This window comes from Ranitomeya imitator, chromosome 3 (genome assembly GCF_032444005.1).
Source record: "Ranitomeya imitator isolate aRanImi1 chromosome 3, aRanImi1.pri, whole genome shotgun sequence".
NCBI lineage: Eukaryota > Metazoa > Chordata > Amphibia > Anura > Dendrobatidae > Ranitomeya > Ranitomeya imitator.
Window position 1 is genome coordinate 213,477,281 of NC_091284.1, and position 14,148 is coordinate 213,491,428.

General features: G+C 39.9%; 1 protein-coding gene across 4 annotated transcripts in view; it reads right to left on the reverse strand.

Annotated features, from left to right (window-relative positions):
• Positions 1 to 7,808: 7,808 nt before the first annotated feature.
• TRIM33 (tripartite motif containing 33) overlaps positions 7,809 to 14,148 on the reverse strand; it is a 218,403-nt gene continuing 212,063 nt past the window's right edge. For 2 of the 4 annotated variants that reach the window (XM_069756114.1, XM_069756113.1), the window contains exons 19-20: positions 8,938 to 8,988; positions 7,809 to 8,859 (exon numbers count right to left, since the gene is read on the reverse strand). In XM_069756114.1, the coding sequence (XP_069612215.1) occupies positions 8,623 to 8,859; positions 8,938 to 8,988 (288 nt within the window). In that variant the 3' untranslated portion in view covers positions 7,809 to 8,622. The remainder of the gene's footprint in view (positions 8,860 to 8,937; positions 8,989 to 14,148) is intronic. The other 2 variants (XM_069756116.1, XM_069756115.1) reach the window with 1 other exon arrangement.

Genomic DNA, 14,148 nt, shown 5'->3' on the forward strand with positions numbered 1-14,148 from the left:
GGGTAGCCTTCTAGGGTCGAGAGCCCCCACCAGGGGGAAGCGACCCCTCACCAGGAGCAGAGCTGCACTGGCGTCGCTGAGGGACCCGATTACTTGGGTGTCGGCGATACAGAGATTAACCCGTGGGAAGGAAGAGGCTGAGCCCCCCCCGATCCGCACGCTCTGTAGGGACAGCGATCTCTCGTCGTTCCTATCCACAGTGGGACAGGAAAAACACTGACGGGTGGAAGGGGGAGGGTCCTTTTAAACTTTCGTGTTTCCTGTCCCACTGCGAAGAAGAAGGACGTCCTCCATGGTGCTGTCAGGTGGTGACCTGAAAAAAAAAATAAAGCAAAAAAAATGTAACAGGCTTTTTCTGTTTTTTTTTTTTTATGCCAAACTATCAGCATGCACAAGATACAAATGCAGCATGAGAAACACAGGAAAAACAGCAAGGAAAAAGAAAAAACCTGCTTTTTTTCTTCAGCTTCTTTAAAAACGCAGTAAAATGACCATGTGTGAACATACCCTTATATTTTTTTTTCTGTTTGGCTGCTGTCACACATTAAAAGCTTTTTTTTATTGCAAAAACTAGTTTTTTTTTTCATTCCCATACTTTAAGAGCTATAAGTTTGCTATATTTCGGCAGTCATGTGAGGTTATTCCACGTTTGTTGATAACCTGGACCACAAAGTCCTCTCTGACATTACTGTATACTGAAAGCTGGACATGTTACAACCATAAACTAGGCGACTTCTTGACGATGGTCCATTTAGCCGACTCGGAAGTTCATGTGATTAGGGCTAAGGGTATCTGCTTGCCAAATGCCCCAGTTGTATCAGCTTTTGCACCAGCAGATAAACCATTTGGTCCATTATGTCATAGATGGTGTAATTGGTGCTGCTGCCTCAGTTATTTGTCAAATTCTTAAATTTTGTGAAACGATTGTAGATCAATTTTAAACAATTTAGCCCTTTCTGATTTTTCCTTGCTCAGGAGCTTCACACACATAGAAGTGTAAATTCTGCAGGGAGCGATCAGTGGTCACCTGAGCATACATGTGGCCAGCATCCACCCTGTGTGCAAAACTATCACCAATTAGGGCATACAGATTTCCTTGGTGGTATGAAAAGTCTGCTGCCCAAAAAACTTTAATTTGATAAAATCTATCATTTTGTTAAAAAGGACTGCAATCAGGGAAATCAAATCATTTTGTTAATTGTGAACAATTTTTCTCTACTTGCAGGTGCAGACTTGGATATCAGGATGGCCATGAGTAGAAGGTGGGACAGCTTAAGCATTTCTGGTCAGTTTGCTTTCTCCTCATGAGCAGGTGATGCCGTTTTATGCGACAGTGATGTAGCTCCCATTCAATGTGTGTCAGGCTGGACCAGGTTTCCTCTAACACAGGCAGCACAATGCAATAGAGTGGTCCTCTGGCAACATGGGACAGGAATTCCTAAAAGCACAACTAACTGTGTAGAGCTTTCTCCACCAACAGAATGTGTGGCTTTAACCACTACAGAAAAAGCAGATTTCGTACCAGCAATTTTTGGTACACAAGCTGCGCTATATGTATCACTGAAGCCAGCAACTTGCTACTCTGATGACCTCAACTCTGTCACCTGTCGTGTTCTCATGTTTTGTCCTATACGGAATTATCAGCATCATCCATGTCTTGTTATGCACTGGAAAACTAACCCTCCCCCATTGAACATTTCAAAATAAGACTCACGCCAAGAACTGAAAACCTTTACACATGTAACGATTTTCCTTGGATTCTGCCATCCAACTAACATGACTGAGTGCGTATACATTCTAGATATTCAACCTTTTGCCAGTATAAAAATCCATTAGCTGTGTAATAAGTGACCCAAACTATGCTTTGCTCACACTAGCACTATTGCCCGTTAACTGACAGCTACGTAGGATTTGTTTTCTAGTGGATTCCAAAGAACATTGATGGATTCAACTGGCTTAAGATAAAGTCTGTTAGGCTACAATACCCAACAACAAGAAAAACGCTAGTGTGAACAAAGTAGCAGGCAGGTTTTAGAATGTAATTTACCAATTTTTTAGCCAACATATGTGCAAGACACTCTGATGGTAACTCAACAAGCAATATTATAACATAATATGGAATATAGCAATAGTCAAAAAAAAAAAAAAAAAAAAAACACAAAATGAAGCAAAAACTAGGGTTGCTTAATGGAACCAGATTACTGGCATTATTACTCTAATGATATTGGTTATCAATTTTCATGAGCAATGATCTGAACACAAACAATGGAGATGTTCATGCTGTGACCTCTTGGAGACCATGGAATAAATTCACAGGCAGTGCCAGTCACCTACTCAGTAGTCCATGCCTGCTGGATAGGAGCCCAATGAGCTACCTCTTGCTGTGATGTCATCCTTGTGGCATAACGACGGTTTATTAATGTAAAATAAAAAAGTTTCATGTTTCCGAATATATTTCATGACCGAATTCTACACCACTAGTAAAATGTGTTTGTCAGATTTGCTGAAAACATGCTTTGCATTTACATCTTTGATCCTTTGAAGCCATTTCAGCTAACATATTTCTGAGGATGGATATATGCAATAAAGCTCCAAAAGATGAAGGCTTGAATATGAGCGCATTTATGTCACTGTCCAATTAAAATCAGTAAGGGAAAGGAGGCTAAGATAATAAAAGGTTTTATTGGGGTATTTCTGGTGGACATTTTGCCACTGGGTTTCACTACGTGTTGCAGTAGTAGTAGCAAGCTCTGAATTAAAAAAAAAAAATAATCACAACGCATCATAAAAACCAAGTCTGGAAAGGCTGCTGCCCGGAGGCAGTCAGGATTATGTACAAGACAGTTGATCATCGCAAAATTATACGTTTTTAACTAAAAAGATAAAAGTAACTTCATCTTCAAACATGGTACGTTTAGTGCTACATATCAATTTTGCTTTACTTTTTACAACCTAAAGCTGCATTTAAAATGCTCCTGGTTTCCTCGTGAACCTGTCAGCTGACTTATGGTGCCCAAACTAGTCCCATCTCCGGCTATGGCCCCAGGCCGGACCATCTTACTAGATTCTCTCTGAAACGCTGGAGCGTGAGGGCCTCATACAATTTGGATTGCTTTGTTTGTTCAGCATCTGTACAGAACTTGCCTTGTTTTAGGGCATTGTGGCAGAAACCATATTTCCCCCACAAAAAAAATATAAAGTAGAAAGTTTTCAATAAGACCTTGCAAAGATTTAAAGGGAATATCTCATCAGAAGATAACCTACTGCGTAAGGAACATGTTTTTAAATGTTGGTAATGGCTTTTTCTTTTCATGTATAAAAAAAACAAAATCTTGCAGTTTTCACACAGGCCGCTGGGGCCATTATAAACTCATTCTTCCTATTGTTTCAGGAACACTTTTCAGCATTCTGATTACGGATCACTGTACTCTTGTCAGTGGCGGTATACACACCCCGCATTCATATTAAGTAATGTCACACCTGCACATTTTAAGCTTCAATACAAAAGTTAGGGCCTCAGTCAGACTAGTGTTGCTAATGGACAGGTGTGGTTTCCTCAAAGAGCAAGTAGTATGCCAGTGGGGTCATTCCACATCAAGTGATCCAAATATGATTTTTTTTTTCTGGACATCTTTAGATTTTTTTATTTTTGTTTTTTATGAAGTACAACTCTAGTTAATTACAAATTGAAAGTTTTGAATTTTTTTCTTCATCAGTTAATTTTTTCCAGACTTCTAAAGTTTTGAAAAAGCGTGAATTTTGGCCTGGTATGGCTTTACATTTTTTATCATATCTCGGGCTAGAATTAAGATAAAGAGGTGGGAGAAGCATCATTTTTCTCAGAACGGTAACGGCTTTCATTTGCTATGTCACAAAACTGATTTCCTCTAAACCAAATGTTAAGAAACATAAATTCAAAATTTTGATGAGCAATTATGAAAAAAAGTATATTTTAAAATTGTGTAAAAATGCATGCGTGTTACTTATGTTCTTGTTTATATCTGTACAGGTTTGTACTGGGATTCAACTTGGGACTTTTTTTTTTTTTAAGCCTTGAATCATTTGATTTTATGTTTGTGAGTTTCTTTCTTTTTTCTTTTCAAATTACAACTTACTGAATTCAACATTTACCGTATATGCAACAATAAACACAAAAAACAAATACCAAAGTGCCAGAACAAATACATCTTAATCATCATAACACAACTTGCTCAAATGCATTGAACAAATCAAAAGAAAAAAGGTGATCATATCCTCAAGTGTGATTTTCTAAATACAGTCTCATCCTAATTGTATGTTAAAAAAAAGACTAAAAGAACCAATATTTTTGCCACTTATTTATACATGTAACAATTTTTTTTCTATTATATCTCTAAACATGTAATTTATAATGTGTTTAAGAAGAATAGTAAAGTAGTTAAATCCTCGTTCTATAAAATATGAACTAATCAAACAATAGAAGGTTTTTACACTGGCCTTTTATCATCAATTAGCCCCTTCTGGTGGGTGAAGTGTAATCTTCTCCATAAGCGATTACTAGCAATGGCCATTTCCTTTTGTATCAGAGTATGTACGGCCTGCCATGGTGTTCGGCTCCACCTGAGTTAATATCTGATTTTTGTAACTTTTACAATGTCTGGTTTTCTTGGATACACAAGGATGGCGCTGGACCAGAAGCTGCAGAAAAGTCACTTCTACTTCTTCATTTTCACAATCTTTGGAGAGTCCAGTAGCCGCCACCAGCGCCGATCATATTCACAGGTCACATCACCAGTTAGGTCATCCATTGCCGATCTTGTGCCACCTTCTACCACTTCATGGACTTCATTGTCTTTGCTGAATGAAGAAACCCTTGTTTTTATTTCTGTGTCACTACATGGGATGACAGTCTGGTATTGCCGAGTCCCTGTGATGGGTTCTGCTTCCTGTAACCGATGTTCTCACAAACTCTCCTCCTCTTCGTAGTCCTGGTTTGTACAATGCATGAGCTGGATGATAAGAATGTTTTTCTCCCTCCATTTGAGGAGTTGCATGGGTGTTAAGATTTGGTGTGAATATGGCCTCTGGAGGCCCGAGCTGCTGCCTGTCATCTGCTCTGCATTCACTGCCTACACCTGGTCATTCTCAGCCCTAACAAAGCTTTCCCCTCTGTCCTCTCCTGCTTCTAAGCTGTAACAAACTAATACAGTAATATCTAAAAATCACGGAATTGGTAAATAGAGACCCCACACTTCTAGACCACAGGCTGAACAGATCTGAATTCAAGATTTTCGAATTGACACGGAAATAGTTTTATTTTTTTAAAAATATGATCCCATCAAGATCCCAGCTTGTATATTGGTACAGATGTGGCTAGGAGCCAAGCAGGCACATGGGCAGTTTTTGAAAAGTTTAAATTAAACGTTTTTTTTCGGAAATGCATTTTAAACTTTTACGTTTGCATGGGTAAAATATTATCAAAGATACTCTTGTGACATATCTGGTGAAAGCCTGTACAGTTCTGAGTAGAATGGTGTTTATTTTGTTTCTCCATCTTTTTTTAAGCCTGAGTTATGAGGAGAAATGTAAAGGCAACACCGAAATTTGCACTTTTTCCGAACTTTGAAAATCACTTAAAAAAAAAAAAAAAATCTAACATTTTTTTCTTCACATTTTACATTCTCTGACACACTATTACCAAATAAAATCTCAAAAGAATTAAAAATATAGAGGTAAAAATCATTGCTTCACTTAACATGGAATGACCCAGTGTGAAAATTACAAAAATTTCTTTTGTATTTTTTTATGCAGATTGCAAGAGAGTAAAAAAGACCAAACATTTAAAAAAAAAATTTGATTTAACATAGAATCACAACTTAAACAGTAGTTCATTTTCTGATGACAACCCCCTTAGGTTCTCACAATGAGTTTCTGGTGAGTTTTTGAGGCAGCATCTTACAGTTGCAGCAAGTTTGATGGGATTTATAGAACTCATGCTCACTGCTTTTTTTTTAACCATTAAGTATCAAAAACACAGCAGCTTTATTAAAAATATGACATACCAAAAGAGACAACACACCATAAAAAAAAGCACAATGATAACACATGAATAAGAAAACCGCACTCAAAATGTAAAGGAAAAAACGCAAGTAATCGAATTGGTGCAGAAAATCTGCAACATTAAAACCTCTCCAAATACTCACTGTGGGAACATAGCCTAGCCTAAAGATTATCTGGACAACAGTCTATAAAATAAACATAACATATACTCTCCTGCACTGAGGTTCCCTTGATATTATGTCACATGAGCCTTGCAGGCGCTAATGGGCAGCCACTTTCTCGCTTCTTTGGCTTGTGCGGGTCTTGTCAAAGGGCAGATTTCACATGGCATAATAATGTCATGCTAGTTCCGGTATCTGTGTCGGTGCAGCAGGAGAGTATATGTTATTTTACTATTAAGTGGGAGTACTTATTTTAAAAAAAAAGATTGTCCAGGTAGTGGACAACCCCTTCATGTAGCCAAATTTAACAAATCAGACAAAATGGTTTCCATATGATCTATAAATTCAATGTGGTTGTCAGGTCTAAAATGAAAAGTCTGCAGTCACTCTGTGTGACTGCAGACTGGAATCCTCCCAGCGCACACACTGCACAGAGAGGATTTGCAGGTTTCTGACCCAGGAACGGCAGTGATGTATGTGATCTGCATACTCCCGGGCAGAAACTGTCCAGTGGGCACTTCCTCGCACCATACAAGGGTAAGGAGGGAGAGAGCGGCCGTCCAGTGGGAACGGCCTCACTCCATACATTTGCAATGTGTGCGCTATGGGGATTAAAGGGAACCTGTCACCCCGTTTTTTGAGATTGAGCTATAAATACTGTTAAATAGGGCCTGCGCTGTGTGTTCCTATAGTGTATGTAGTGTACCCCGATTCCCCATGTATGCTGAGAAATAACTTACCAAAGTAGCCGTTTTCGCCTGTCAATCAGGCTGGTCAGGTCGGGAGGGCGTGGTGACATTGCTGGTTCTTCCTCAGCTTTACGTTGGTGGCGTAGTGGCGTAGTGGTGAACAAGCAGCGCGCGATCTGCGCTGTCATCCCTTTCGTCGGTGGGGGCGGCCATCTTCCTGGGGCCGCGCGTGCGCAGATCGAGTGCTCTGCTGCACGGGGCTTCAGGAAAATGGCCGCGGGATGCCGCGCGTGCGCATTAGAGATCGCGGCGGCCATTTTCCCAAAGCCGAGTTTGCATCTCGGCTATGGGAAAATGGCCGCCGCGATCTCTAATGCGCACGCGCGGCATCCCGCGGCCATTTTCCTGAAGCCCCGTGCAGCAGAGCACTCGATCTGCGCACGCGCGGCCCCAGGAAGATGGCCGCCCCCACCGACGAAAGGGATGACAGCGCAGATCGCGCGCTGCTTGTTCACCACTACGCCACCAACGTAAAGCTGAGGAAGAACCAGCAATGTCACCACGCCCTCCCGACCTGACCAGCCTGATTGACAGGCGAAAACGGCGACTTTGGTAAGTTATTTCTCAGCATACATGGGGAATCGGGGTACACTACATACACTATAGGAACACACAGCGCAGGCCCTATTTAACAGTATTTATAGCTCAATCTCAAAAAACGGGGTGACAGGTTCCCTTTAAAAAGTCTACATTCACACAGAGTGACACATTTTAGACCGGACTACCCTTTTAGAGTTCTATACAAAGAACAAAATTGAGTAACCCTAAGGAAGACAACTTTTTTTTTTCTTTTTAACCTCTCTCCAATATACAGTTTCTATAACCATTTGGTGTCAAAGCAGGATAAAAATCAACAATATTTAACCAGTTGCTTAATTTATTTTTCCTCGTCTTGGATGCAAGACAACAGCAAGGATTGACAATCTGTTGTCAGAAATAATGCATTATGGATTTACGAACACGTATAAGCTTCCTCATATATACATAGCAAAAGTTAATGTTTTTATGATCCAATTTAAACTGTTTCCTTCACAAAATATATATCTATATACCAGAACCTTGAAGGATAACCCACTCAAGCTAAGCACTCAGAAAAGAAAAAAAAAATTTAAGAAAAATTTGGAAATGGAGAATGCTTACAAATTAATCATTCAAAAAGCACGCCTAAACCTGTACCATGTTTTTGTTGATCCAGAAGTCGAGCTACAGAGCAGCCTGATAGAAGGTGTTACAGTAAACTGCAATTACTGGTCCAATCTCCGATAAAGAAATAGATTAACAAGTAACAACAACCACTGAGTCCACTTAGAGGTCTGTACAAAGAACGGTTGGAAAATATCAAATCAAAAGGAACGGTCTTTAACTTTTCACAAAACCTAATTGAGATTTCTAATAGAATGCTCCTTGAAAAAGGAGTCCAGCAAGCCTCGAAATTTAAAAAAAAGGAAAAAATGCAAGGAAAAAATAAAATAAACAAAGTGACAATAAAGTTTCCATCTTCTTTAAAAGAATGTTCATCTCTTCTGTACAAATTGGTTGGTCTAATACTGTCTAAAAGTTGCCCCCTTCTCCTTGAAGCGGCAGGTGTAGGCGAGAAGATTTTCCAGGAACACTTAAATAAGTACTTAAAAGTTATTTCTCTACAGAAAATTGTTAAGTCCAGGGCATCCAAATCACTTTATATGCACTGGCTTCTCATCTGACTTTAGACGTTTTCTTCGGGGCTGTACAAAATCTTCATCTGAATCCTCTGTTACTTCACCATCATCCTCCTCAGGTTCTGGCTCCGGCTCTGGTTCTGGTTCAAACTCGGGTAACGGTGGGAAGGTCCTGTCAGGGTAGATTCCTGGAAGTTTGTCCTCAAAGTATAAAGCAACAGCTTTTCCTGCTTGTGCCACTTCTGAATCATTCTGTTGGGAAAAGAAAAAAAAAATCACCTTAGGTTATGCACAGACTTCTGTCAAGTTTGCACGGTTCGGAAATCTTACCTGCAGATTAAATTCTTGTGTTTCTGCATAAACTTGAACAACTTTCATCATCTAAAAAGGACATTAGAGTCAAAAAAGGGAAAATGTTTTACTCTAAAAGGTTTATCAGAAGGGTTTTTACTATAAATCAAGGCCATGAAGTTAAAAATACTTATGACCAGGTTGTAAGTAAAAAAAAAAATCTCGGCTCAGTCAAAGGGGGGGCGTATACTCGAATTCAAGGTCTGGCCGTAAAAATCTCAGCTCTTTATGCTGCCATGGGAAACGGATATGCTGGGAGCAGGTTTAAAAACAAAATTCTATTTCAAGTTGGAAGACTTTACCAATGATAAAAATCCAAATTAAACCTATTTACACTTAACTGGTTTGCACATGCCAGATGTGGAAAATGTACTGGCTTCAAAACATTATTCAAGTGCCATATTCACTTCATCCGATACACTCTCACTATAAATGCCAGAATATCTTGTTACTTGTGATATAAGAACTGGACAATTGGTTAGATCCCTTCTAAAACTGGACTGATTTTTAACCAAACTAATATAGTACATTACACTAACCAGTTAAATTAAGTGTCAGGAACATTCTGATGGCAAGAGGACATTTCATCTGCATGAAATAACAGCCATGGAATGCAAACATTCAAGCAAAATAGTTTTAAAGGGATTTAGCATTATACAGTAAAAGGTAATGGCACTTTTACACTGATTAAATTGATACCTCTGTTGAAGGAATTCATTCGATCAGTGTTTTTTTTTTTTATAATGGTGTCAAGTTTTCTTCCAACGACCTCCCCAGGCCGGGATGGGGGTGTTGTATCTTCTGCTTCCCCTCCCAACTGTTTCTACAGGTCACTAATTATTCAGGAACCTGCTTCAGGTTTTCAAACTTCGTGTCGCCGCCATTATTGGGTGGGTGAAGCATGTCTTCAATAAAATGGCGCCAGAGTCTGCACTTTCACAGATGGAGATCTAGGCCGAGATCTCGATCTGCACATTAACAATCTCCGGCACCATTTTATTGAAGACAAAGGCCTTCCAGAGGTGGAATCTCAAACTGTGCATGCGCCACCCACCCAATGATAGTGGCATGATATTTAAAAACTGAGGCAGGTCGCTGAATAATCCGTGACCTGTAGAAACACAGAAGGAAGGAAGAGGAGCCGAAGTGGAAGACCCAACCCACACAGGCCCGACCTGATGCACAGATGTCGTCACCAGAAGAAAAAACAAAGCTATGATTAAAAAAGAATCACTGATCACATTCCTTCAATAAAGGTCTCGATTTAATCAGTGTAATAGCGCAATTGTGGCCATATCTTTACTGTAAAGTTGCTGAAATGTTCTCTTTAAATGAGTTGCTGAATAGTTCTCTTGTAGCTTTTGATAAAGAGAGGGTGGAAACTTAAGTTGGTTAAAGGGAACCTGTCAGTTCCCCTTTGCCCCCAGATCCACCAGGATGGGTCTTCATATGTAAATACCCTGTTTAACAGTTCCTTTGTTACATCACATATATAAACAGATCTTTAGAAAAAGTATTTCTAAAGTCTGTTTATGATGTGTTAATAAAGGCTTTGACTAGTTGATGGAGCTTGGTGTACACAGACTAGTCGGCCCACTTAAATGCCCTGTGGGCATCATAACCTAACTTACAAGCGCCGGCGTCATCGCTAGCGCTATGCTTACCTTGCGAATGGGCGTGGCTTCTTTGCCTCACTGCATTCAACCTCTGAAGCTGGGTGCATGCATCTCGGCTTCAGAGGAGCACTGCGCATGATTGGAAGTGCAGAAAACTTTCAATCCTGCGCAGTGCGTCTCTCTGAAGCCGGGACACGCACACCCAGCTTTAAAGGTAAAGGGAAAGCCGCGAGTGTTCGCGAGGCAAGTATAGTGCTAGCGATGACGCTTGTAAGTTATGTTATGTCTACAGGGGATCGATAACATCTAGTCTGGGGACACCAAAGCCCCATAAACTAGATAAAGCCCTCATTAAACATCAAAGACTTTAGAAATACTTTTTCTAAAGATCTGTTTATATATGTAATGTATTAAAGAAACTGGGTATTAAAGGAACAAGGTATTTACATATGCAGACAACTCCTGGTTGACCTGACTAGTTCCCTTTAAGCAATACACTGAAAAGTTCAAACCATTATTCCCCTTTTGCTCACCACTTTCAGGCTCCACATCTCACCACCAATATTGTCTTGAATGCGAGACTACCATCATTTTATAGACGATCATCTTGGCTATCACATACATAAATTTGATTTTAAACTATTTAGTATATGATTCGTTATGCAGATTGTCATGTCACTGCATTGTTACGGTTTTTCTCCTAAAAATCTAAATTTGTATTTCTAATTGTTTTAGCAGTATTTTGTAAATCCACCTTTGGCTTCAAACATTGCCTGAATCCTTTTGGGCATGCTCTCAATCAGATTCAAACATGTCTCAACAAAAATATGATCCCAGGTCTCTTCTGTTTTTTCCTTAATTCGGTTGAGGTTCGGGGACTGTGGGGGATAATACAGCACCCTTCATTATCATTGAACCATTTCTTTGCCAATCTCGACATATGCATCAGGTCGTTGTCCTGCTGGGACACTGTCATCATTTTCATCCCTATAGTACTCGATTTGATAAAGTTACTAACCCGCCCTCTACTGGATGCAGTGCATTCCACGGCTGCGTTCCGGACGTGCGGGAAGGGAAGTCACTGTTTTCATAAGAGGCGGCCCGTAAAACCGAGCATGCGCAATGATACGCCGGGGACGCTGACATATGAATCAGCTGTGCATATGCGCGTAATGAGAGCTTAAATAGTCGGATATGTTCTAGCACACATACACACCCCCATTTGAGGAAGCCAGTAGGCGAAACGGCGCTGTCGTGGTCACTGATGGTCTCTCCTGTGTAAGTAATAGCATTCATTTGCTGGGACATTTTTTTTATCTTTATACTTCCTATTGCACCTTAGATCCTAACCCTTGTGCTGCTTATCTGAATGCATAGTTGTACAGCACGGAGCACTTTATATAGTGCCGGTCGCCACTGCTGCTAGTTCACAACTATATGCCTTTGTATATTTCCTTTTGTACTTTAGATCCTAAACATTTTTTGCTGCTAGTCTTATTGCAATATGCATAGTTGTACAGCACGGAGCACTTTATATAGTGCCGGTCGCCATTGCTGCTGGTTCACAACTATATGCCTTTTTTTGCACAGTACTGTGCACTTCATATTCACTATTTTAGAATATATATAGCTTTTTGCATTGCAAATATCATTTAGGCTAAGAGGAAACATCTATTGGTAGTCGGCAATTTTCATTCTGTCTTGCCCTCTACATAACTTATTTTTTTGCATTATGCATTGTATTCAATGGGCGTTATAGACTTTACATGGTGTACTCGTTATATGTATATATTTATTCATAATGATAACATTTTTTGTATTTGTTTTTGATTGTATATTCCCAGAGTAGCTTAATTCTTGCATATATGACCATCAGTTATTTCAACTTTGAAACTTCCTTGTCTTGTTTTTATGTGAAATTTTATATTATAAATTTTTGTTAATAAAAGTATATATATTTTATTTATCTGTGCCGGAGCCTTTGTGTTTTGCCAGTTATCTACCTGGCAAATATGAGTTGATTATACGGATTGAAGGTGGCCTTTCCACTACTGGACATTTTTTGGTAATGTATACAGTTACTAGTCTTGTAGGATACAAACAAATAGCTCAACATTGAGACCACTATCGATCCTGGTCAAGTATCCAAAGCCTTAGACTGTGAAAGAAACCCTATATCACCAATGAATTGAACAGCTCCCTCAATTTCTCGATCCGTTAGACCCTTTTTCCTTTATTTCTTCAAAAGTCTATTGACTTTCATCGCTCCAAATCTTCTACTGTCCACTTTTCAAACTTTTTTTCAAACTTGAGCTGACGCTTCTTGTGACTAAATTGAAGTCGAGGCTTCACTATTTTCAGAGCCAACTTTCCAGAATTGTGTATCATGCATCGCACGGTGCTTGCATGGATGTCTGTGATCTCCCCATTACAAAGCATACGGGCCACCTCCACTGCCGTGTTTGTCGCACAAGAATTGACAGACCCAGTGAGGAGCCGACTTGTTGACTCCGATATTTTGCCTTGACGTCCACCTCTTGGCTTTTGAACGGATGGAGGGACTTCATGTTATATTCTTCCAACTGTCATGGCACTAACATGATGCATGTTGGCAATTTTCTAGGCCGAGAGACCGCTATCAATGAGCTAGATGATGTGGTTTCTTTTTTCCTGGGAGATTTTCTTCATGGCTGCTCCTCAATTCAATCCAGAGACATTTCGCTTGGGAATCCACCTAATAACACACTGAACTATTAGGGAATGTGAGAACAGATTGTATTTTGTAGTAGACAGGAAGAAAGAGCCCGCTCGGACAACACCAGAGCCCGCTCGGACAAGACGTTCTGTTTGCTCATCATTTATGTTAAATCATTACAAGTCAAATTTATGTTTGAGATAGCCAAGATGAGAATCTATAAAATGATGGTAGTCGGACGTTAGAAGCAGTAATAGATGGTGAGATATGGAGCCTGAAATTCAAAAGTTCAAAATATTGTTACCCTTTTGCTTGTCAGTTTATGTCTAGCCTTATGATAGGTCATATCAATATCAGATCGACGAGTGTCTAACCTCCAGCTTTCCCCACCAGTTAAGCATCTTCAGTTCACACAACATGGAGTATGTCAGTACACAATGACTGTTGAAACCAAGAGATGCTCGTGCACCCTTGAGAGGTGGGAGAGGCAATCATTTTAGTGCACCTTCCCACCTACTTTTCCCTCCATCTCTGCCCCCTCTGGCTTTATAGAGCTAAAGATGTATAGAAGCAGATGAAAAAGAACTATGTGGGAAGATGCACTTATTGGTCACACCAAGGGTTCACTTAGCACATGTACTTTGTCAGCACAGAATGACTATTGACAGAGTTGAATAGCAGAGATCATGGTTTAGTCACTGTTACCAAGAGCTCGACTTCGTTCACTGCTTACATCAGGCAGGAGCTAAAAACAGCTAGTTGGTGAAGATGCCAGGTATAGTTTATTGGACAACCCCTTTAATAGAATTCTCAGTTTTGGTTTGGAGGTTTTAATGTTTGGGCACATATGGTAAAAATTAGATTTATACTGTATGGTTA